Source organism: Zootoca vivipara, chromosome 8 (assembly GCF_965207765.1).
Source record: "Zootoca vivipara chromosome 8, rZooViv2.hap1.1, whole genome shotgun sequence".
Classification (NCBI taxonomy): Eukaryota; Metazoa; Chordata; class Lepidosauria; order Squamata; family Lacertidae; genus Zootoca; species Zootoca vivipara.
Window position 1 is genome coordinate 34449823 of NC_142591.1, and position 26800 is coordinate 34476622.

Here is a 26800-nt window from a genome sequence, read left to right on the forward strand (position 1 = left end):
CACAGCATTGATAATTGCCCCACCCTGTGCACCTTGACAGATGGCTAGCAACCATTTTCCCACAATGTCTTGGGATAGTATTATTCCTGGGCATTTTAATGGCAGCCCATCCTGGAACACACTGGGGCATTATGGGAAAATTTAAATGGTGGTCTCCACTCGGGGACGGCGGTGGCGGCAGCATTATAGGAAGGATTCATGGAGTGCACTAGGACTCAAGCATCAAGCCTGGCTAGGAGAAGCCACAGCAATGCGGTCTTCCAATACAATGAACATATTAAAAGACACAAGGAAAATCTAACAATTTAAGAGAGATGTTAAGAACAGATTTTTTTTAAAAAAAATGCAGCCTACTACCAAAGCCAACTTTTTTTTTTTTTACTTAATCAGTAAAAATCACAGCATTCAGAAAGAGTTTAGCCCCCTTTTTATTGTGGGAGCACCTTTAGCTTTTCGAAATGGACTTCTAAGAGATTAAATCATACTTGCATTGCTTTAAGAAGGCTTATCAGTCCCGGGAAATGGAATGAGATTTCCCATTGAGAAATGTTAATGCTTGCTAATGCTAGTAGAGTTCATTGCCACCCAACCTTTAAGCCATAATTTGGTGTCTCTGCCCCTTTTTTCCTCTTGGCCAAGAGCTTTTTCTCTCTAAATACTGACACTGCTTTTGGCTATTACAACAGAGACCCCAGTAAGTAAATGAACTAATTACTACCTCCAAACCTCGACTCATTTTTCATCTGAAGAACTGCTTTTTGTGGTGCGCACACACTACTTGAGCAGTACAGGAAAGTTGAAACACTTATTGTTTATAAATATTACATCTTTTTTTTTTAAAAAAAAACACACCCAAGTATCTTTTTATTGCTCCCCTGTCCTCCAAACATTATTAAAAAAATAATATTTTGCAACATCTTAACGATTTGTACTTGATATACAATTTCCCTCTTGACGCCAGAGTGCTTCAGGAACCTATGTGATCATGACGTGTGGGAAATTTAAGTGAGGCTCCTAATTACAATTTCCTGGCAAAAATACAAAACTTATGTATGCATGGTCAGACAACCCTACTTTCTTTATAGAGAGAACAAAGGACATATCTACTGCCTTTACTTCATCCTGAGTCAGGCCATCTACCCATGGATGAACATTTTTTTCAGAGCTTCTGGAAGGAATCTTGCCCAACCTGCACACTGAGATTCTTTTAATTCAAGGAGAATGTGGAGAAGGACCACATTCACTCATAGACAACCACAGGGGGGGGGGCTGTATTCCAGAGATGAGTGGCCCCAGAGGTAAAAGTGTGTAGGGCAATGGAAGTGAGAAGCCTGGGTATATAGTCCTCTCTTCAACTACCCGCAGTAATGAGGATCAGACCAGGTGTGGTGCAAACCCTCCAACATTTCTCCAATGAAAATAGGGACACCCTATTCAATAATAATAATAATAATACCCCATCCATCTGATTGGGTGGTCCCAACCATTCTGGGCGGCTTCCAACATATATAGAAACATAACAAAACATTAAACATTAAAAACTTCCCTATACAGGGCTGCCTTCAAATGTCTTCTAAAGGTTGTATAATTACTTATCTCCTTGGTTCAGGGTCGCATAACTCCATACCCTCCAACATATCTCCGATGAAAATAGGGATGTCCTAAGAAAAAGCGGGACATTCCAGGATCAAATCAGAAACCAGGATTGCTTTTGTAGATCTGAGACTGTCCCAAGAAAATAGGAACACTTGGTGTGTGTGTTTGTGGTGTGTGTGTGTGTGTGTGTGTGTGTGTGTGTGCTGTGGTGGGTCTAGAGCAGTGGTTCCCAATTAGCTAAATACTGCTAGACCCCCTACATTTTGACATTTTGATATCTCTATGGTTATTTTTGCTATGTGAATGGTTTCACGAACCTCCTGGGACCAGGGACCACCAGTTGGGAACCACTGAGTAGAGGAAATGGGTAGAAAGAGCCAGGGCCACAGATTCAGAAGCAGATTTAAAATAATTTGCTGTAATTTGCTTTAGACTGTTTTTAATGCTGTATTTTATATTGCTGTAACCCACTCTGGGACTTTCTGGTGAAAGGTGGGTAATAACAATAACAAAAGGATGACCAGTGGGTGAAAACTGATAAGTGGCACAGAAGGTTCTGTAGCTTCTCTTGTTTCAACATAGGTACAGTATTAGAAAGACAAGCACCACCTCTAGGTTGTTAGATGGCAATCCTAGGTGTGTATAAAAGACCCAGATTTTAAAGAGCCAGGGGCTGGAAAGAAGCAATTTGTATGTTAATAAAAGAATTGCACTTCTTCCTGAGAGTGCAATTGCTCATTGTCATGGCTATCTTGCATGATAAAATTAGCTCTTTAGGTTCTGTGAAAACACAGGGTGACCTTCATTTCACTCCCTTTCTGGGAATGCTGGTTGCATTAAACACTCTTGACAGAAGTTTCCTAAAGGATGCAGAGGAAGATAAAACAGATGATGGTTTGTGAAACCAAAAGGACATAAGAACTGGTCATATTTGTGTTTACATAAGCTGTTGTAGCCTGGCTGTTCCATATCCCAGTTTAGAAACCTGTTAGGTTAAAAGTTCCTGGTTTTAATTCCACTAAGAAAGCAGCTTCAGCCATTGATAATCCAAATAACAATGACTTTTAATAAGAATCTCTACTTTGTTGAAATGTCAAGCCAGTTCAAATTACTAAGAACATCTCTGCCAGCATATCCTCTCAAACTCAGCAAAGCCCCCAAAACAGATGAACAGGAATGGATTCCTAAGACTGTGAGAGAGCATGTTTTGAAACATGGCTGTGGAAAAATCTAGTACAGTATACCCCTATTGGCCTTTGTTAATGACTTTAAGAGGAGACATGGGGGGAATTTCTGCATTCCCAAAACTATCAGTTGTTTTGAGAATTACCTAAATTAAGTCTAGATGAATCCTGTAAAAATATTCTCTCTTTCTTTTTCTCTCTCTTCCACCTTTTCAGCATTTAGCCCTCCCAAGGCAGCTAAAAAAAATTAAAACAGAACTAAATAATGAAATTCATTAACACAGCAGCACAACACAGCTTTAACCCAAGGAAGAGTAAAACAAGAATCTATTTAGGCATACGGCCAATGCAGATTGGGCCAGGCATACGCTCTAGAGAAAGAATTCCATTCGTGTGAGGCTACCACCAAAAAGGCGCTGTCTATGGTACTTGTTTAATAATGATTAACCTTATCAGAAAGGCAGAAAGGAAAGCTTAAGAATAGGTTTGGTTTGTATGAGTGCAGGAAGGCCCTCAAGCAACTGATAGCTTAGCCTTAGAACTTCAAATGTTATAACCAGCACTTGAAAGTGATCTCATAAATGAATAGACAAGCAGTGCAACTAGCAACAATGCCTCCTACAAGCATTCTAGCAGGTGCATTCTGTACCAATTGATATTGCTGCACTCATATGTAGACATAACAACAACGTGTATAGTTGATGCAAGATCTGCTTTCTTCAGATAGGGCCACAACCCAAGCAGGAAACAGACAGTCATACAGCTCCATAGATAACACTGAATCCAGAAGAAGACTCCCAGACTCTATGCTTTGCTTTTTAGGCAAACCCCTACCCCTTTCAAAACCACTTGCAAACTTCATACATCATATATTGTGCAATGCACCAAAACACACACTTTCACTGAGCCACCAAGATGGGGGAGCCTTTTTAATTAAGAAAATAAACAAGATTAATAATTCATACATCGTTATTATATAAATATTTCATCCTTTCTGTATGCAATAACAAATAATGACTAATGTGCTTTCCCCTTCCCCAACAACTCTGAAGTGGCAGGGGGAAAGAGGATGAGCACACCCCAACACACACACATTATTAAAAAGGAAGCTGTGCAGAGAATCCACTTCTCTAATATGTGGCATTAAGCATTCTCAGCGGCTCTAAATGAGATGAGCTTTGTTTCATCTTTCCCATGGGCAACATTCAGAGCATTGTAGTATGTTAACAATCGTGCATCTTAAAAAGACACTGGGTATTCAGAGACTCCAGTCTCTGTGATGTTAAAATTTTGCTTTGGGTGATCTAGTTGGATGGGCCAAAGGTCAGCTGTGTGTTTTGTTTTGTTTTAATGCTGCTGGTCTTAAAACTTAACAATGTATATTCCTAATGTCAACTTGTTTCTGTTAGAATGATTAAGCACCAGTAAGGAGAACCTTACACGGTTTGGAAGGAGAGCATTATGGGGTATAATGTTTAAGTACGAGGAAAGAGGCCACTGTCACCTTGAGAGCAGAACAAGTCTGTTTCACAAAAGTGTACATCTCTCTCTCTCTCTCTTGCATTCCACTAACACTATACTGTACTACTAGCTAGACAATATTTCAACTGTGTTTTCCCTGGACTGGTGTGGTTGCTGTTGTGAAATGTCATTTTGAGATGAGAACCATGTCACCATTAACTGTTTTGTTTAGATTATATTTACGTTTAGACAAAGCAGGGCATTAAATTTTAGTCCCATACTTTTCTGCTCCCCTTTTTCTATTCTGTTTTGACCTTCAGTGTCCTTACAACAGCACAGTCACTCTTGTTCCCAACAAAATAAAAAAATTCCTTCCAGTAGCACCTTAGAGACCAACTAAGTTTGTCATGGGTATAAAATTTCGTGTGCATGCACACTTCTTCATATACACTGAAACAGAAGTATGCACACGAAAGCTTATACCAATGACAAACTTAGTTGGTCTCTAAGGTGCTACTGGAAGGAATTTTTTTATTTTGTTTCGACTACGTCAGACCAACATGGCTACCTACCTATAACTAGAAATCTTGTTCCCAGTTTTTGTGTGAATTTTTGCCGCAGTCTTGTTGAGATTCCTTTTCCCTGACAGCAGCTGCATAGCTTTCCAATATTCCATGACAGACTCACTCCCACCAACAGCTAGAATATTCATGAGAATTCCACAGACGTCATTGAATGCTGGGCTTCACAAGTAATAGGAGATAATCAAACCACTTTGTAAATTAATATGTAGGATGTGTTTGCAGAATTTATATAAATATATGTAAATGTCTCTGTTAAACTGCATTTCAGTACAAACAAATTTGCCTTTCTGTTACTCAGAATGAAATAGGATTTACTTTAGAATTTCCTTGAGCAGTGTGAGACTGAAGTTACTGAACAGTGTAATGGTATCTACACTCAGACCTGTTCAGTTGCTAAAGCTTCTTTCAAGACACGAGGAACTTAGGAGTTGTTGCACTTAAAGTTCTCAACAATTTCTCAAAGCTACCATTTTGGTCCCTTGATTAAAGCTAAGCCCACTTATGTTACCACAGCGAACATTTCTATATTTTAAAAAGACACAGTACCATCTTCAGATGATAATCCTGTCTGCTGAGTCAATGAGTGTGTTATACCACACTTCAACAGAGCAAGGGAGATTGGACGGGTACACCATTTCATGACCCTACAAGCAGGGGCAGAGGAAGGGGTGCTGTGGGTATGGGGCGCCCCGGGTGTCACCACTGAGGGGGTGACAAAATGCCAGGCGGCACTCACCGCGGGGCCTGCAGTGTGCCCAAGCCATGCGTCTCTCCGCGTGTGTAGGCTCTGCGCTGCCCAAATGGTCTGTAGGGCGGCTGAGTGGGAGGAGGCAGGCAGACTCTGGAGGCCCTGCGGTGCTCCCCGCCCCTATGGGCAGTTTGCCCCACCCCTGGGCGCGCAGCCTCAGGCGCCCAAGCGGCTTCTTCCGCCACTGACTACAAGCCCAGAGCATCTGTAATTTTAAGAGCTTAGATATACGAAGGAATCTGGACATGCTTTGCTTGTGCAAGTCCTGCATCAGGCAAGTTGGCTGTCCAAGGACTTAGGAGAAATAAAAAACTGCTAGGGCAGCGAATGTTCTGATAGATCAGTCACTGGAAGTGCCTCGTGTAACACACACACACACACACACACACACACGAGAGAGAGAGAGAGAGAGAGAGAGAGAGAGAGAGAGAGAGAGAGAGAGAGAGAGAGAGAACACCCCTATAATTATACCTGTAAGGTTTTCCAGGTCATGATACGCTCTGTAATTACTGTACAGCATATTAAAAAAATCAGCACAATCAGCTCTCTAATAGAGGTACCCAAACATAGAAGGTAACAGAAAAATCATTTCCTAAGCTTTCCTAGTTACAGATGGTAGATGATAGTCTTTGTTGCCATGTTGAGGATCTTCACATAGATGTTGTGGATTAGGGAATGAAAATGTTGGCTTGTTAAAAAGACTTATGGGAAATAACACCCCTCCCCAGGTTTAATGTCATTGCTAATGACAAGAGGGAAAGATTGGGGTGTAATTATATATTGGTTAATCATCTTGAGTGCAGTTAGTGACTACCCCAAATCAACAATGCTTTTGGAATTTTTCTTTTTTTAGATAGAGTTTTGAAATAATGCTACTGTTAGATCTGTAGCTCCAGGATTAATGGAGACAAATGTGTTTCATTTGGCATAGCTTGGAGAGATGCCCACATGTAATGAGCCATACATTTCCCATTATTGCAATGCATTGACTTGCATTTTTTAAAACAAACCTGTAGACTCTGAAGTTTATTGCTCCTCTTTCTTATTTTAAAACCCCTCAGAGACAGACTATCTCATTAGTCCTATAAACCCAAAATTCAATTGGATGAAGTTTAATCGATAGGGCAAAACAAGGTGTGTATCTGGCAGAAAGGACAACATGTGCCTCAAGCAGCTCTGAGGCTTAAGAAAAAGTCAAATGTTGCCATTAGCCTACATTAGGCTTCTCCTACCCAATAACCTGCATATTTGGGTATGAATTATAGCTTCCAGGAAATATCTTTTTACAAAACCTAGTGCAGAATTGCTAAATGAGAAAGGTCAGTTTGTTCAAGTGGCATGACTTTAAATTTCTGGTTGATTAGTGGAGCAGATTAACAACTGTATTGGAGTTACAAACTTTTACTCTAATTCCCTGGTATAAATCTGTTTTTTATAGGTCAGCCTTCCCCAATTTGATGCTCTCCAGATATTTTGGACTACAACTCCCATCAGCCCCAGACATGGCCAATGGTCAGGGATGATGGAGTTGTAACTAAAACATCTGAAGGGCACCAGATTGTGAAAGACTGAAATAGGTTATTCAACAAACCTGACACTTAGGAAGATGAACTCCTGATGATACAACTGAAGCCAGGAGAAAGCTTGCCACTGACAATATTATTGCAGAGCAAGCCTCAGCCCTGAAAAGTTTACAGTTCAGATAGACCAAGAGGTTTGACGTTATGTGTGAAAGGAGACAGGGAGAAGAAATAACAGGAGATGAGATTCTATATCATATCTCTATCATTCTGTGTGAATGCCACTGGCTGTCAGTTGAGTATTTGTAACATAAAATGGTTGCTTCAGTTGCATAGACTCCACAGGTTGTATCCAATTAAGTTCTACATGGAGTAGACCCATTGAAATAAATGGACCTTTTCTTCATTTTTGTTTTTGTTTTTTAAAGCTGTTTGATGTCATTCCTTTTTTTCCCTTTTCCTTTTGTCCTTTTGTCCTTTTTCTTTTCTTTTTCTTTTTATTCTAGTCCTTTTCATTCTTTTTTGTCCCTGCAATGGGGGGATTTTTTGTTGTATAATGTATGGGGAAAGTTTGTATGTATGATGCTTGTAATTACATCCTTTTTAAAAACAATAAAGATATTTTCTATAAAAAAGAGAAATAAATAGACCTTATTAATGGACATGATGAACTTTCAATGGGTCTACTTTTCTACTTTGAATATGATTAGTGTTGGATACAATCTAGTGAGTCTATTCCAGCAACCCACTGAGGACTGCCTTGCTAATAGAAGTATGGAATGTACCCAGCAAAACATTGGTACAGTACATCTGTAAGAAAACCCTGCTCACACAATGCACTTCAGTACATCTACAGGTGGGTAACATGCAAAATAAAGTTGTTTTTTCCTCACTTTGTTGCCCACATATTGGGGGAAATCTGAATTAAATGAGGACAAAGTGTGGGCTGCCACTTGAATGAGGACATTGTGTGGACAATGTGAAAAACATGCATGCAGGTGATGCCTCATATTCACTTTAAACTGTTGTGCGTACACAGCCTCAATACCAGTAGTTGGGGAACAATGGTGGGAGGGAACTATTGTCTTCATGTTCAGTTTCTAGCCATATAAACATCTGGTTGACCACTCTGGGAAAGAAGACAATATAGGCCTGTGGTTTGATCCAGCACATCTCTCTTATACTGATGAAACTGTGGACCAATAGGTATTGTGTGTTTACTTGGAAGCCCCACTGCATTCAATGTGGGTAAGGGTTAAACTATATTAAAGGCATGCTTGAATCCCATGCTTGAGAGTCCCCAGTATTTTCTTTACAAAAAAAGAGAAAAAAGCAGTTGCATTGCCCCCTCATCTGACTGCAACCACAATATGGTAGGGGGTGGGAGTTAATATTTTCCCCTTGCTATTTTCCTGCTGAAACTCATATCAAAGGCTACCGTTTGTGCTTGCAGCCACTTGGGAGGCAAATAACAGCAAACTAGACCAGATTGAGGTGCCGTTAGCTACTTTTTAAAAATACAGACATAGAATCTTGGGTTTAGGATCTCCACATCTGACACAAATTTAACAAGTAGCTTGATGCTTTTTAGCAGGTAAGGATGGCACTACTAATCCTGTCTGCATCCTGTCTCATATTAATATTCTTGTATGATTCAATTGAGTTCTTTAAACTAATGTTTTTAAACAGTGGATCAGATTTTGTTAAAACATTCAGTGTGCTTTTTGGTTATATTACAGCCAAATCAGAAGTTGTGCCAACTTCTGATTTATTAAGGCATTGTGCCTCCTTCTTTTTGCCCACTAAATTGAAAGTTCACAAGACAGGGTTCCAATCCTTTTAAAACAGAAGACAATTGTTTAATTAGTGGAATATTCAGTACTTAATTACAGTAGACAATTAAAGCCAATTAAATTTTGGCAGCCTCTTCACATAAGCATAAATGGGTCTTTCTGTGATAGATTATGACATGGGAACCCATGATACAAAATGGAAATACTTCATACAGCAGCACTTTGTAATTTGGCAATGAAGTGTGACCCCAAAGTTACTAGCCATTGTGAACTGTTTGCTTTAAAACAATGTTTTACTCTTTTCACATATTCAGCTTTTTAAAAAAGTATAGCATATGCATGTATATAGCTATACTTGGAATGAACTTTGGCTGGAATGAGAATTAAGTTGTTCAGTAAGTTAAATGCTTCAAAACAGGCTAAGAACTCTGACTGAATTAACAAGTGAAGGATTAATAATTCAAGCTTCTCACCACTTGGTGACGATAAGGACTCCAGGAGACATTTCAGTACAGTACGTCTATAAATATTTGATTCCATAAGCAGCAGGTGGCAGCACAGAGCCCCTACTCTATTTCAGTCAGTATTATCCCTCTGTAACTACTGTACCTCAAAAATATATACTGGGCTTCCACTCACACAGGAGAGCTTTTCATACCCCCTGAAATGTCACCACCTCTTAGGGTTGGGGGTCCAAAGCAGTATTATGAGGTGTGAGACACCACCACCTCCCCATATGCATGCAGATACTGTACATAATGGAGTTTGGATCCTGACCATTTATAACAACTATGAAAGCTGTCTTTTAAAATTATTTATTTAATGAGAATTAGCCTTAATATGTAATGTTATGCTGGCTCTGTGTAATTAAATGCAACATATACATGAGAAAATGCATTTATACAATATAAAATGATTTCAAAATAATCTACAGTGGAGATGTGCATTGCAACATTTATTACCACATATATCAATTAAAATTAGACACATATGAGACTTACATGTGATACAAAGGGAAAGAATATCACAATGCAGACAATATTTTTTTAAAAAAACCATTTTTTCAGATGAAACAAACCTTATTAATGGAACAGTTTTAAAACAGGTAAAAATCAACTAGGTAAAAATCAACTAGGTTGACTATTCCACATCTTCTGAACAGTGTCTTTTGCAATTTGATTTTTTTATACAATCACATGGCCTTGCTTTCACAGCTGTGGAAAAATAAAATACATAATATAACTATGTTGTGCTGCTCTTTGCAATTTAGAACTATCATAAAGATATGGTGGCAAAGAGAAAAAATATTCAAAAGTTGAGTAAAACAATCAAAATAAGAACTAGTTAGGCAGCACCAAGAATGTTTTGTGTGTTTCGTACTACCCCTAATACAACACTATTTCTAAACATATTCTCACATAGCCATACAATGCTTCACATTGCATAATACATACACAAAAACTGCAGCTTACAAAAAACAAAGAGAGTTTAGGAGTTAAAGCACAGATAACCCAATTCCAATATAGCTCATGAGCCTCTGAGGGTGAGAGGGTTCATCTCTACCATACTCTAGCCCTCTGGTTTGGTTGCTGTTCCCACATATTGTGGGATAACTAGCCTCACGTAAATCTAATTAAAGCATGAAGGAATTAATGCCATATTTTAAAGGCCTAACAGCTTACAATATATTTCCATGGTTTACTTTGCTGCAGATTTTGTGATTTTAAACTTCTGCTGGGGTTCTCTCACCAAAGAATAGTTGCTCCAACCTTGTATCCTGACATCCAGGAATTCTCCTTTTGTATATCTATATTTTCCTTGTAACCAACACATATTGTTCTACAAGGACCACACATCTGTTTACTTTTGTTTTGAATTGTGCGTAACATTGCTATTTTGAATATCCTGCTCATGGCTTTGCGTAAGCAACCCAGATCTCTCCCTGCCCCCCCCCACAACCTCTGACCATGAACTTTGCAGTGGAAAGAAGGTAAATTCATGTGCTGCACAGGGGGCTTTTTTGTATTTTTGGGCCTTTGTCATATTAGATTTATTTGCACATCTGCGTAGAGATGGGTCTTTGCACTCTAACAAAAGAAAAGTACTAGGAATACTTGAAAACAAGGAAATACAATTCTTGGCTTGTGGTAAGAAGTGCAAAATAGCTGAGAAGCACCATATAAGTAGAAATCTAGTAGTAAATAAAAAAACCTTATGTGATATTTATTTCATCAATAGCTATGATCATAGGAAGGGTTATACAGTACAGTAATAAAAGAAAGTACAATTTAGTGCTTACCTACCCGTTTTTTCTTTCTTTCATCTCTAAATACTTATTCTAGTTTGATAGCTTACTGGTTCTTAGTTTCTTTGGCTTTGAGTAACTCACTTGTTTTTCCTGCCAACATGTTAAAGCATTAAAGCAAATTACATTTACAATTAAGAAAATCAAAATACTTTGAACTGAGTTGCATTCAGCCAAGAGCTATCCTAACAAATGTCATTCCTTCCTATTACATATTTTTATGCTGAAATGTTGAAGTAATGAGCATATGACATGTGACTAGCAAAATATCTAAGATATCATTCTAAACGTTTTGATTAAGTTAAAATCAAAACCAGCCACATTGTTTTAGGCCATGAAATTGAAAGGTTTTACTATAAACAAGCAAATATTTCAGTCAAAATTACCACGTAATGGAGAATCAGAATATGGGACTGGGAAGTATGAATGATATTCTAGAATAAATTAATTTGCTAAAAACAACAACACCCAAACCTCCAATAAACATTTCTGAATAAGACCTTGTTCTTAATGTGGTGCTTTTCATTATCTGTTTTATACATGAGTCAATATGGCAAATTTCCCTCTCCTTGTTCTTGCACTAACATGCCTATAAATGCTATTACTAAACCTTTAACTGCTGTCTTTTTCCACTTCTGTTTGATGCAGATGTCAAGTGTGTTTCCATCTTTGACAAAATCTGAATTGAGTTTGTATCTTTGCAATGGGATGACTTGTTTGTCTTTGGTATCTTTAAAAAAAAAATTCCGCCATTAATTTACAATCATACATGGTTACAAATGTCCTTGGAAATAGAACTGTAAAAAATACGGATAGTATGATGTGTCTTATCATTACAGTACATTCTGTGGAAAAAATTCAATCTTTTTTTACTATTAATTTTAATTCTTTTTACTTGTTTTTAAGTTCTCTTATTGATCATATTTCTTGTAAACAACTCCAAGTTTTACTACAAACAAAGTGGTGCCGTATATAATTTTTGTTAAAATAAATAAAAGGAATGAGAAGAAAACTGGAAAGAAAAGAACATGTCTTTGGCAAGCCAGTATATATGTTCAGTGCTAGCCCTGAGTATAAGAAGGCTTTGAATTTTACAGAACCCCACTGAAAGTCTGATCATGCCGTTTAATATACTTTTTAAATATACATTTTGTAATATGTTTAATTCTCTTTTAAGAGTGTCATGCTAATGTCAAAGACAATATGAGCCTGACCTCGCTTTGCCATCTAAGGAAACAAGTGGTCAAAATGTAATCTATGCAGTGCAACCTAATAATACTCTTACTGAAGTTAATGAAAAAATGTTATTCATTTGTCTGGGAGAAAAAGACCAGCAGCAAAATAAATGAAAAGGGTATTATCACTTATCCTTCAAAAAGCACATAGTGAAAAACTCCCAGGCACTTTCTCATTTAGGCACTGATCAGGTTGAGGCCTTAGTTTTAACCATGCAGTATCAGTATGGTATTCAAATTATTTTCTAATGCAGAAGTAGCTAAACTGTGTTGCCCTCCAGATGTTATTGACTCTAACTCCCATCATCCCAGCAAACATAGGTAACAGTCACATAGCTGCCAAGTTTTCCCTTTTCTCGCGAGGAAGCCTATTCAGCATAATGGAAAATCCCTTAAAAAAAGGGATAACTTGGCAGCTATGCAGTCAATGATGATGTGGTTTGTGGTCCAGAAACATCTGGAGGACCACAAGTTCCACATCCTTTTCTAAGGACACATCTGCACAGATTTGTTTTCTTTTCTGTTGGGCTCAGCAGTGCTAATTAAGCCCATATGATTCCCACAGGCCATACAGCAAGCACACACAGCCTGAGCTAAGCACCTAATATTCAGATAGGGAAGGAAGGTATTTGTAAGAAACTGTTGGCTAAGCATGGGTGGCACAATCAATACCTAAGACATATACCTGAAATTTGACACAAAATGATCCCCCCTTCTTTCTATGCTGTCTTTGTATGAAGACAGTATGAGGAAACTCCTATGCTGAAATGGATTAAATACCTTTATTACTTGGTATACCTGTAGGCAGTTGCCCTGCAGATGATGACTAGAAGTCTTAATGGTATCTTGATGGGATATTCCTAGTGATTCTTTCTGACTTCCTTGTTTGGCCCTACTGTGTACTGAGCTGCATAAACTGTAAGCATTCATTTTCTCTTCTTCAGTTGAGCTTTGTATTTGATTGTGAAATATTTTGGGATTTCGCTCATCCACATCTGAGTGACACATGCAGGGATGGGATTTCTTTGACTCAGTGGTCAGGGTATTCTGGCTTGTTCTGAAATTTGAAGGTGTATTCAGATGCTGATGGACAACTGATACATGATGCACCGCAAGGTCACTAGGTGATTTCAAAGAGGAATTTAGTCTTTTGGATTTGAATTTACTTGAATCCCTGTCTAAAACTGCTCCATTAGCTAAAGCATAATTTGCCAAGTGTCCATAATTCTCATTTTTCTCTTTTAATGCAAGTTTAGTAGACTTAACATTGGCTTTTCCAGTCTGTATCTGAAGAGCACTTCCGTTTGTAATATTTTTTAATGATGCATCACGTAACAATTTGTTAACTTGATCTGTACTAGGCTTGAATACAGCCAATTTAGCAGCTGTGTTCATTACTTTAGAAGCATTCTGCCTTTTCTTTTCATGGGTGGCCTTTGTGGTTTGCTTATCCATCTGCAACAGCTTTGCTTTAAAGATGGGTATGATTCTGGTAGAATAATTTCTTAAAGTATTATTTGACGTTTTAAAAGATACATTTGAGTTTAGCATTCCTGCAGATTCTTCTGAAGTTTTTTCTTGTTTCCTACTGTACACTTTTCTCCCTGGCACCCCAATGTTCTTGTCTTCTGCTAGTGAACTGAGATTAGTAAAAATATCTGTTTTCGGTTGGTTGACTTTAAGCTCCATCTTGTGGCTATTTTCTATAGCACATGCTGAAGGACTGAGCATGCCTTTTTTTGGAATTACTTGAGTCAAAGTTACCTTGCAGTTCCTTTTTCCAGTGAGATTGGCTGGTTTGGAGCTAACTTTCTAAAAACCAAGAAACCACAGAGTAATTTGAAATACATTATGTACCATTAATAGGTTTTGTATACAACAATTTTGGGGGGAAGTGTGGCCTGCTACTTGAATGAGGACAACATTGTATGGATGAAGTAAAAAAACAAGCAAGCATGTGAGGCATCAAATCAAATAAACTGCATAGTTTAAGACTGCTGGGTGTCCTGTCATGTTGGGGGAGGATGCCATATAAATAGCACAATGATTAGTTTCTGAAGTTATTACTAGCTATTTCCCACAAATAAGTGGAAAACTGCTCATAATAATCACAGGTGCTAACTAGGAAGACCTGGAATCATTTTAGGCACATAACTATTCGCAGGTATCATGCCAGCAACAAGAGCAACCATCACATCTCTGGTTTTCACAGTAAAAAATATGTGGCCTGCTTTGGTTTCCACATGACTGCTGTGTCTGCTTTAGTTGTTCGCCCTCTTACTTCAGCCACTTCATATATTATCCCACTGTTATAAAAGCAGAAAGCATGTGTCACAATGGCAAAAACCAAAGTACAGTAGCTGTCTTCCAAAGTTTCTAAAACTATTCCCAAGATCCATTAACAATACGTCCAGGAATTTCAACAAGAATATTTAAATAGCCTTTACCTGTACAGATGATTGGGTAAGATCTTTGGTGGCATATAATGCTTTACTTATCATTTTAAGAGGAAGCCCACAAATGTGTGGAATGACAGTCTTCAGATCAGCAACAAAAGCACTTAGAACACCTCCTAAATCTACTCTAGGAAAGTACTGTACTGGCTGACTTCGGATGCAACTGAAAGGATATCTGAGTTGGTGTTAAGGACTGAAAGAAATTGTTAGAGAAATATACATAGAGAAGTTGTTGCTTCGTTCCTTGTGCATTGTGTATGATAAAGACAGGGGGTACAATGTACCAGGATGTTCTCCTGCACAAGGTCTACTGAAATGAATGAAAGCTGCACACAAGTGCCCCTTTCCAGCTCCTGTTTATTGCAACAAGGCTTTCACTGGGAAATTTTCCTTGATTAAGGCCATGCTATATCTGTACCTTAGCAAGAATTGTGAAGAATGGAATCACTTGGCAGTTAGCACCAATGACACTCAAAAGTGTGTGCAGACTGCAAAAAGGCAAACACATTACTAATTGTTGACACTGACCATTTAAACTTTCATAGCAATTAATGCAATTGACGCATCTGTGGTAGCAACTGATGCATCTGTGCTGATTCAACTTAAAACTGAAATGGAGCACAAATAAAGTGAAGACAATTTAAATCAAGATTTAACAAAACAAAACAAGTTATGTTCATATTTATTTCAGTTATCTAAAGAGTAGTGGTTCTATTCCATGCAGTGCTCTGCAGCTGCTGCGATTCTACATAGAACGTTACAGTGCAGCACAAAGAATTCTGTTTCTGGAAAAACCCAGCCTTTACTTACTTTAAAAAATAAATTTTGGGCCATTATGCTTTTTTCAAGCATGTTTTAACAACCGTATGGATTCTGCCTGCTGAAATATCAGAAGCTGGGTAAAATTTTCTAATAGTTGGGATAATACTTCAGTGTCCTTCATACCTCCTTCCCCCTCCCAATGAATAGATAAACCAGGATAAATTATGCAAAACGAGAAAAAAAAATCTAAATTTGTACAGAATTTAGGTTGCAGAATTTAGCTTTTTGGTGTAGAATTTGGATTGTGTGTTTATGTGACCATTTAAAAAATTATTTATAACTCAAAAAAGATGAAATTATATGTAGTCAAAGTGGTGATAACTATTATTTGCACTGAACAAATGCTGAATGGGAAATAGCCTTTTTAAGAGAGTGTTTTATGTTCTCACTAAAATCAAAGAGACTTAAAAAGGGTTTATGTTATATTATGACACTTTCATTTACTATGGAACTACTTGATTATTTTAACTACCGAGCTTGATTATTTTATGAAACTTTGTGTATAGCAGGCTTGGCCCATGATCTTACGTAGGTGCCAAAAAGGAGAAACAAATTAATACATAAATTTAAAGTATATAAAAGATATGTGAAGAGTTGCTCCCCTATCAGTTTGAAGTAAACGTTGCAATAAATCCCAGGATCCTCCGGAAGAATATAGCCATACTGAAGATAAAATATATACATAAATACAAGGAGGTTAAGAACTTGCTATATAAAATAGTCAACATTGAACAAATTATGTATTTGCATTCACTTACCAGATTTCCCCAGTGCAGCTGCAAATCACTATATGACTGGAATGGAGAATCGGGTGGAATTATGTGGCTAATGCTTATGATCTGACCCATTTTCATGCTGTGCAGAAGTAAGAAAAGAAAACTAAAAAATAGTAATTCCATGCCATATAATGAGATAGAAAACATAGTTACTTTCATGACAGATATGAATTGTGCTGGATGATCCTACAGTCCACCCACACCAGTGAGTGATTTATAGCATTGTAACTTAACTTGGCTAGTGAAACAATTTGCCTATTTTACAGGAAGTAGATCAGAAACTGAACTGTACTCTTTGTTTATGATTTAACAGTAAAATTTCATCTGCTACAAAGCTATGACATTTTCGACAGTCTCCCATACAGAAAGAGCTGGTAATGCAAATTTATCTGTAGATATCACCTACAGTTTGATACAGGGAGAATAGATAGAATGGATTTTCCTATGGAAATGTGTAAAGATTAAAAATAGTATGCAATAAAAATAAAAATACAGACTTTGAAAAATTCCTTTTCAAAAAAATATGAATACAGTATGCCAATTGAATTTGTATGAACACTTATGAAAAGTCCACATTGGTCATGAATTTTTTTTCCTTGAGTAATCAATTTCCAAACTAGTCACAATTACTAATACATATTGCAGGAGATGTGTTGTTCATCTCATTAGCATTTCTTGTTGAAATATAAAAACATACCTTGGCAAAACATAGCACCAGTTACTTAAAATAGAGTATTGTTGAATGATGGCATTATTATCACTGTCAAATCTCTTTAAGATGTTTGCTGAAATATTAAATTCTTCGAGCTGAGAATAGAAAAAATCAATAAAGTAATTTTTCAAAGTATCTGCAAACATATAAGGAAAGTAAATTTTATGCATTAAAATAATTAAGGTACCATAAAAACCTACATGGCATTCATCTACTTATTATGAACTCAAAACTTCATGAGTACATTAGCTTATAACCAACACAGCACTAAGCAACAGTCCCACCAGTACAAATATTTCTCCTTGCAGAATGGGACTCTCCATCCTGCACACTCCCTAAATCTGTTCTGCAGATTCAACCAACCTTCTGGAGCAGATTTGGAGAAGACGTAGGGTAAAGAAGGAGAAAGTGTCATGAATAATAAATAAACCCCCAATAGGATGCAACTTGCAGGCCCAGTTAAAATGCAAGTTGAAAACATTGATTTACTCCTGTACCTCAGGTGGTGGCAGACGTACTGTGAAAACTTCGATACTAATGCAGAGCTGAGTCTCTGATACATTGATGTCCATAACTAAAATAAAATTCATAACGTTCAGCATAATTATATCTTTTCACCACATGTACATATAGGCAAAAACATTGTGCTTAATTTTAAATGAAGTTTCCAACCAACAATGTACACTATAGGAATCTGGCAAATGCAAGAGCTTAAGCACGTAGCAAATAGCAAATAGCCACCCCGCTTTCTCTGTGTAGCCCTAGCACTTTTCCTGGCAAAAGGGTTGTTTGCAGCAGCTACAGTTGTTTGAGTTATAAGGGAATTTGAACCCTTGCTTGAGGAAAACCATAGTGCTTATGGTTCCAGACATGAATTGTTCTCCTAAAGGTCACAGAATTAGTAGCAGTGGAGGGGCACTCTAGGTTTTTCCTGGTAGTGTACTTGTGCCTTGTGTTGGGGAGTGACATAGGCATTCCTATCATCACTGCATGTTGACAACTGTCTTTCATGCACACATTATGTGCAGTCATCTTATTGGCCTCTGGTTGCCACTTGACAATGGGAAGTATATGCATAATCTGCCTTCATGATGACTGATATACCAGGCGTTTAAAGATACATGACAGGATTCACCTAATAAAACCCATCAGCAAGGGCTTCGGCATGCCCAATGTGGGGCTTTCTCCCCTCCTCAGCCCCCCCCCAAATTGGCTCAAGGGAGGGTTGAGAGAACCCCCAGTGTGTGGCGGGAGGGGAGAGGGATTGTTCCATCTGGCAAGCTGATATGCTTGTGCAGCCTGCACATTTGTAACATTTGTAGCCTGACATAGCATTCCACCGAACAATATCTTCATCAGGTTCCAACAAAGCAAACATAGTAGAGGTTCAGCTGGTGAACCTCTGTACCTGGATTTGATGCACAAATGATTCCATTATTTTTCAACTACACTGACATGAGTACACATATCACCAAAATAATTTCAGGTCCTGAGAGGGCAACATATATTTTCTTCAATCAATATTGTACTTACCAACTGCATTTTGCTTTCCCCTTTGTGACAGAAAATCTTTCCCTTAACAAATGGAATTGGTACATATTATAAAACAAATATCCCTGCTGCCTTTATAAAGCCTTTACAAATCAGTATTTTGGAAAGGATCTGGTTTCTCCAGTCTAAGGCTGCCTCAAAATAGATTCCTTATGCAGTATAAAGCTTGGGTTCTCAAACATTTCACCCCCAGGGTCCACTTGAGATGACTAGAAGTTACTGAGACCCGCAAGACACAGAATGGCGGTACAGGAACAAAGCCAGTAAGAAAATGGTGCTAAATGGAAGCAGAGTTTGACATAATCCGTTGGCAATTATGGATATCATTTTCCACTGATATCTAATCCATTTTAGGAAATTCTTTGTCACAGTATTTTCCTTGTGGCAAGGTGTTCCATAACTTAGCTTTCCCCAAGCTAAGCACAGACACTTGATCTTGAGGTACTATGACTCAACGTCCCAATTTTAGACAGAATTTGCTGATCCAGAGAGTCTACTAAATCAGGGGTTGTCAAACCTTTTGGACCAAGGGACACATCTTTGATTTTCAGAGAGGGCTGAGGGTACCAGTCACAAAACCTTTTATCTCACTTTTTAATTACCTTCAGCACCTCCTCTGGTCCTTTGGGGGGTGGGAACTATTCTTACCTCTTCTCTGTCTCCTGGCCATCTTTATTCAGCATACAAGGAGTTGGTGCAGGTATTGGTCCCACCAAAAGGCTATAGCATGGCTAGAGAGTGGGGCAGGCAATTGAAGGGGCACTGGCTAGGCTGTGCAATTCAGCCCCACTGAATGAAAAATACAGTATCCGGAATGGTGTTATGGCAATTCAAACAAGCTGACAAACCTGTCTAGGCTTTTCTTACATAGGATTTTGTATGGAAGTGAATACGTTTTATTTCTCTGAGTTGTGCTTTATCTTCTTAGAACCTGTTAATGCACAACTGTCATGTCAAATACCATTTGACAGGAGTTCCAGTAGTGAACAAGCAGTGTGTGGTCTGATGAAATATGAACAAAAATTCTTGTTCTAGTCATGCTATGCAGTTTAGCTCAGTGCTATTCAGTCAGTGTCCCATGGGAACTTCATTCCTTTTTCTCAACTCTCCCAAACTAGTTAGTACTGGGGAGGTGACTGCCTAGATCAGAAGGAAACATGCATGGGTATTATAAGCATTTTCTAAAGTAACACTTAAAAATACCCTCAGAATTACTTGACAAAAGAAGATCTAAAGCTAGCAAATTGGCAATGTATGAAGAATAGAGCAAATATATAACACTACATAGGACTGTGATTGTCAAAGGTTCATAATAAATACCTTGTATCAAGAGATGACCAGCTTGGTTCCAATTAGGAGCAAGTTTGGCTATAAGTGTATAGGACAGGCAGGTTTGAAAGACAGCTGGGACAACTCTCTCTGGCATTGCCATCTAGTGTGATAAACCAAAAAGCAAAAAATAATAATTCTTTCAAAATATGCTAATCATACAGCATATTGACACTATATGAAGTTGATTGATCCATGCAGCTCAGTACATTCCACTCTGTCTAGCCACAGCAATTCCTTACCAAAGGACCAAACTAGATGGGGTGACCAACAATTGCAACTGGCAGTTGTGGGATAGTTTTCTGTTTGGTAAAACAGATGGTTTGGAGGACAGGATACAGATCAGGACCACAGTGTATGGAGAGAAGGGATATAACCCACTGCCTCTGCCATGGTTTTTATCTTGATTGCCTCCACCAGGGAGGGGGGGAGCTGTTATTTGCAGGAGGGAAGCTGCCATTGGCACTCTTTTGGGGGAGATAACAGCTGGGCAGGTGACCTGTGGTGGGGACAAAGGGTAAAATCTTATCTCCCACAATGTTGGTTCCAATCTGAGTTGTTATCTACTAAATAAAAAAAATCATTCAGTCCCCAGTGATGTGATTGAAATATCTAGTTTTGCTTTGGAAAGTGCTAACAAAGTGCTAACACGGCTTTCCAGTGTGCAGTAAATTACAAAAGTTATTTTTCTTGGTTCAACTTAATGTAGCAGTGTTGTATACTATTACAATTGTATAACATCTGTGCTAAAAAGTGAAGTGAAAAAGTGAGCTCTGTATTGAGGTACAGTCCCTCAATAGCCATACATTTTCATGTTTTCTAATTTTCTGTCATTGACTGGTTGGATCCACAGAGGAACAGTGGGAGAAACCAGCTGGGGAACCATGAAGGGAAGAAGACTCAGAGTCCGACTCCAGAGAGTGGTGATGGGGCAGTGATGAGTGGTCAGATGGAGAAGACTGGGAAGGGGAGGTGCTGGAAGCTGAACAGGCAACAGGCCTTAGTGAGCTGGGAAAGTGTGTAACAGAGAGAAGTTCTGAATCAGAGGCAGAAGCTGAAGCAGGAGGTGGAAGGAGAGAGGCCAAGAGGCAGAGATGAGTCAGGCTGGTGAAGTGTCATGGGTGTCTCCTGCTGCAACAAGCTGCCCTCCCTCTTGTCTCCCTGAACCAAAGGCAGGAAAAGGATGGAAGAGCGATTGGTGATGCACAATTACAGTCTCTGATTGCTTGAAAAAAAACCTGGAGAAGAGGGGACTTAGACATCTGTGGGAAGGCAGGGAGCTTCAGTCTCAGCAACTGCTTCATGGGGGCAAGACCTACTGGAGATAAGCTGCTGTACTCATTAGGCCTGACACTTCTGTGTCAATCGTGTTTTTTGCTAATAGAGATAGCTCCAACTTTCACTGTGTGATTTACTGCTGGCTCACTCCCGAAATTTGCCCTTTTCCTTCTCATTTTTTCTACTGAAAATTAGTGCTGTATTGACAGATAGCAGATCATGGGGCAGAAACCTACAAAAACAGTTTTCTGTTGATTTATACTAATAGCAAACTCATTATCCAAGTGCAGATTCTTTTGCAGCCAAAACAAGTTTGGGTGAACTGGTGAGTCATTGAACTGGTGATAAAAAATAATCAATTTGTGTTACTACAGGCAGTCCTAGGTAAACTCCCTTCAGCCACTGGACTGGGGATTATAAAGAAACGTTTTCAAACTTTTCAGAGAGCTAGGCTTTATGGGAGGTATATACATTTAGCAAATAAACAAAACAAATTAGTATATGTAATTGTTAAACAATGTAACCAGGGTTAGAAATAAATTTTTATTACTTACTATAGATCTGTTTTTCTCTATATAAGCTTGAAATTTTCCTGATTTATATAAGAGTATCTAAAACAAGCAAAACAAATATATCACAGATAGATACTGTTTGGATACATTTAATGAAGATAATCTTACATTTTTGGAGAAAAATGCAATTGGTCTCAGTCCCATATGTAGGAATGTTGAAATTTTCTCTAAATGAAAAAAATCACCACAAAGATACTATATCATTTGGTTTGTTCATGACAGTTGTTTGTCTTCAGAATCTTTCTAAACTCATGTATTCAAGGGAAAGAGAAGATGGGAAGGCACTATGTTTAGTCCCCTTGTGACTTCAGGATAAGACCTTTCCAGAGGGTGGCTGATAAAGGCAACTCTGTCAAATGCTAGGGTTGTATAACAAGCTTCTATGGACTGGAAAGTAAAAGTCTAATCTTAAAATCAATGTATCAATCACATAAATTCTGCTAACAATCTAGATTTAGATTTTTAGATTTTTATAATCTAAATAATTATTATAATTATAATTTTAGATTTTTATAATCTAAAATATAAACTTAGTTGGTCTTTAAGGTGCTACTGAAGGAATCTATATCTTTGTAAGCATGTACATTTGCAGCCCTGCTAAGGAGCCTCATCACTGGCTTGTTCTATGGTATAATATGAGATAGAAAGAATAGGGGGTTAATGTCGCAGATTTAGGGGAGCGCTACTGGTTCAGTCACTTTGGGTGCAGAGCTTTGGGGTTGTTACAACTAGGTTTTAGTTCTCCAGGTCTTGGATGGGGAGTGGCAGTTTATTCCCTGGGGAAATCTTGTCCTGGCAAACCCTGACTTCATAAGCTCAGACGTAAGTGTGCTCAATATCTTGTCCAGGGATTCTTGAACCATCTAAACTCTGAATTTATATATAAGTTACCAGAAATATTACTACTGACCGTCATAACCACTGAAATTTGATTCAATGTTCCAGGAACAGGTGAAGAAAGCACATCTTGATGCAGATGCAAGAGTTGCCTAGGTAAAGCATTCAAAATTTGTCACTAACCTCCATGATTCCATACTAGTAAAGCTACAACCCAAAGTACACTGTGCTCTACATTTTTTCCCCTTTTAGTAAACATTATTTAAGATGTTGCTTTACTGTCCTCTAAGTGTTCCTCAGAATAACTGGTTATTAACTATGTATATTCTTTAATTCCATGTATCTTACCATAGATATTACCCATGGAAGTGAAGCACAGTTGATAATTAGCAGAAAACAAAAATCCTAGCAAATGCAATTTCATATGTATGAATGCAACACCTGATTCTATGTGTAAATTCTACTGGCCCATTCTTAAGACCTGATGTGCCAGCAAGCACAGCAGCAAAACTGTTAAAAACCTGACAGGTGAGCCATTCTATTGCAAGTAGAGTTGCCAACATACAGTAATGTTAACAAAATTATAAATTGTGTAATCTCCTTCCTGGAGATACCTGGGGAATTCCAAAGGAAACTAATGTATATATATCTATTAGATTTGTAGTTTTCTAATATAAGAGTTGTATATGATTTCTTCATTCTTTGGTCCACGTGGTCTGAGGCTAGGCTACATTTTTTAGAGGGAGACTAAATCATTTGAAGTGATGTATATTGTGACATTGTAACAAAATCTTTATTGAGTCTTAAATACTTAATAATGTGTATTCATTATTGACTGGGTGCCTAAAACTGGCTTTAGTCAGAGGCAGCAAGTGCTTTATACACTCAGCTTCTTCTTATAATTTTGGCATTTATTAGTGTACAAAGCATCTGAATTGTGAAGAAAGAATATCAGAACTTGAGCTACAGCAACTCTCTCACAGCCACAACATAGTGTTCCTTGGCTCAGCAAGCTGCAATAGGGTTGTGAGACCCTCTGCAGATAGTTTCAGTGCCTGTGATTAACCATGATAAGCAACATATATGTAAAAACATCAATGCATGCTTTCCCCCCAGCATCATCATTACCCCTTCTGCCATGTGTCCACTATGAACTTCATTAGGATAGCAAAGGTGCGAAAAATACAACAAGCAAATTTCCTTTACCTGCACATCATCCTCTGTGCTGTTCTAATTTCTGTTGCTGCCAACTGAGAACTTAGCGTAACCTTCACGGCACAGAGTTTTCGCAGATCAGGCAGACTGATGAAAAACAAAGACTGGCACGTAACGTCATTCATATTGCTTTGCTAGCCAGAAGAACTGAGTAACCTCTGACCTATAACAAAGTGGAGGGGGGGATGATTATCAGAAAGGGTACATATAGTATATTCCTGCGTATAAGACTACTTTTTAATTCAGGAAAATCTTCTCAAAAGTCGGGGGTCGTCTTATACGCCGGGTCGTATTTCTTACACGGTGAGTCTATCCCAATTTCTATATTTTAACTTGGAAAAGTTGGGGGTCGTCTTATACGCCCAGTCATCTTATACACCGGAATATACGGTAGATAAAGGCAAATTAATATAAGAAAGAAAGAAAGAAGAAATGTATTTATTTATGTGACGGCAGCTGCAAGAATACTGATCGCTGCATATTGGAAAAAGCAGGAAATACCAGCAATTAGTGAGTGGCAGGAGAAATTATTTAGCTATTTAGATCTAGCGAAATTAACAAATTCAATCAGAGGTGGTAACAACCAGAAATTCTTGTTGACAGTTATGCTATTACAAAATGACAACACTAGCAGTTTAATTTTCTTGCTGTTCTTCCCCTACTTTCCCCCCTTCAGGCCTAATGCTGGCAGAAAGATGAAAAACTTGAAAAACGGGAATATAATCATGCAACCTTTCTCTTTACAGAAGTTGATTTTGGGGCAATCTCTTTATTCCTATATTACTTGTTCACAATATCCAGTGGTGGTTCTTATATATGAGTGGACAATCACAGATATTCCGCAATCCTACCAATGGGCATGACCCATGGCGTGGTGACTGAGGAAATACAATGGGCACCGAGGCTGTTAAATTTCAGGTGTCAACTACAAACACTTTTGCTCACTTGAGCTTTTGAGATGATTCTTTTCCTCAGTTTTTAACAATGTTGCTATTGCGCTGCTGTATAATGTTATGTTTAAAGTCATGCTGCTTGTAATTATTGCATTCAGCTTGTGTGCTTATTATCACATGGTTCCCTGCCCCATCAAGAGGAAGGTTGGCATATAAATAAAATGGTAATAATAATAATAATATATTCCGCGATACTCAGTTGTGTCCATTCACACATTCAGCTGCCAGTCACAAAGTGAAGATAAATTGAGGGATTCAGCTGCCTGTGTGAAGCAGGCCCCTGTGGCTTATGGATGCCTATTGCTGTATGTATGCCACATTCCTGTTGCCAGCCACCATTTGCCCAGAAAGTCTAGTTTGGCTCTGATGCTCGAGTTTTGCAGGGCAGCCTTTGAATCTGTTCCAAAGATCTGAGCGTCCTGAGGTGGATCTGGGAGGGCTACCTCGAAAGGCAGCGGGGAAGCAATCGTGAGGGGAAGAGCCCCAGTGAGAAGCCGAGCGTAGAAGCCACCTAGCAAGAAAAGCGCGGGAAACGTGAGGGGGGGGGAGAGAACGTTACACAGGCAGAGTCCCCTGGAAGCGCCCTCTGTGAGGGGGAGCAATCACGATGACAGAAAGTTGGAGAAAATGGGAGTCATGAGGGAGGAAAGGGCGCGGTTTGGAGAAGGAACACGATATATATGGCGCGGGGGGGGGAGAAGAAGGGGTTACTCGCCCCTTCGACTTTTCTGCTGAGAAGAGAAGGAAACCGGCTCCCCTCCTCCTCCTCTTCACAAGCTTCTCAACTTTCCCATCGCAACTCTCCCGCGGGGTTTAGGCGGGAGATTGTGTGAGGGGGGAAATGACTAAGTACTTTGGGGGGGTATGGGGAACAAGCCCCCGCTTCTTGCAAGGCAGCCTTGGATGTGTCGACATTTCCTGAATCCAAAGGGCAACCTTTAGTCCTGCGAGGAGGCGTCGTCGGAATGAGGAACAAAGCAGCCCAGCAGCAATGCGACTTATCTCCTGCAGATAACCTATAATAACATTACCGGGGCCTGCCTGGCAGGAATCACAAGAGTTCTCCTTGAATCGAGGACCCTTTCCTCGTGTTTGTGTGTATGTGTGTGTGAAGGTCTTCGCAATTGGTTAAAAAAAATACATTCCTTTTTACTGAGCCTCAGTAAAACTTCCAAAGTTTTCTGCTGAACTTCCAAAGTTTCCTGAGTTTCCTGGTACAGTATATTGTGCAATTTTGAGAGGGTTTATGTTGAACACCATTGTTTCCCAAGTAGACTTAATACCGTATCTATTGAGAACATAGATTCTCAAATTTAATAACCTAGAGACCACTTCAGATGGTTGAATATTAATGAGGCCCACTAGTTACAAAATGTACTGGGACTGAGCCAGTCAATATGGTGGCAGTTGGAGATAAAATTTGGCATTATATGCTGGCTTATATATTGCTTTCAACTGATACCTAATCCATTTTTGGCAATTGGTAAATTCTTTGCCATAGTCTTTTCTTTGTAGCAAGGAGTTCCATAGCCCAGCTTTTTTCAGGCTAAGTGCAAACATTTGCTGTGATGTATTGTGACTCCCCAATTTAGGCAGAATTTGTTTATCCAGAGGCTCTTTTATATTATCTCTTCCTATCACCACATACCTATCAATGTATTTAAAAAACAAACAAAAAACAAAAACAAATCTCTGGTAATTTATTCTCCCATTCTCCAATTTGTACCCTATTCTCCCTGCCCCACAACCCCCCCCCCTCTGCAAGTGTCTTTCATCCATCCTCCCTGGTCCTTTTCTTTCTGCTATAACAGCGTTCCTCTTTTATCCCTTTCCTTTCTATTCCCACTTTGTTTGTTAATAATAAATATTAACT

General features: G+C 38.6%; 1 protein-coding gene across 1 annotated transcript; it reads right to left on the bottom strand.

Annotated features, from left to right (window-relative positions):
* Window positions 1-8940: 8940 nt before the first annotated feature.
* On the bottom strand, window positions 8941-26695 carry C8H18orf63 (chromosome 8 C18orf63 homolog). Its single transcript, XM_088675286.1, has 13 exons — window positions 23966-26695; window positions 22833-22911; window positions 21905-21961; window positions 20064-20175; window positions 18726-18767; window positions 17690-17766; window positions 17178-17287; window positions 16463-16559; window positions 16291-16367; window positions 14874-15057; window positions 13207-14238; window positions 11802-11921; window positions 8941-11284 (listed from the first exon to the last, which is right to left on the bottom strand). The coding sequence occupies exons 1-13, from the start codon at window positions 24097-24099 to the stop codon at window positions 11225-11227; spliced, it is 2181 nt and encodes a 726-aa protein (XP_088531412.1). The 5' UTR covers window positions 24100-26695; the 3' UTR covers window positions 8941-11224.
* Window positions 26696-26800: the final 105 nt, after the last annotated feature.

Coding starts and splice junctions, on each gene's coding strand:
- C8H18orf63 (XM_088675286.1), bottom strand. CDS start 24,099: ATGAATGACGTTACGTGCCAGTCTTTGTTTTTCATCAGTCTGCCTGAT. Junction 17,288..17,689: donor TACGTCTGCCACCACCTGAG/GTACAGGAGTAA, acceptor TTCTATTCTCAG/CTCGAAGAATTTAATATTTC. Junction 11,285..11,801: donor GAAAAAGACAGCAGTTAAAG/GTTTAGTAATAG, acceptor ACATGTTGGCAG/GAAAAACAAGTGAGTTACTC.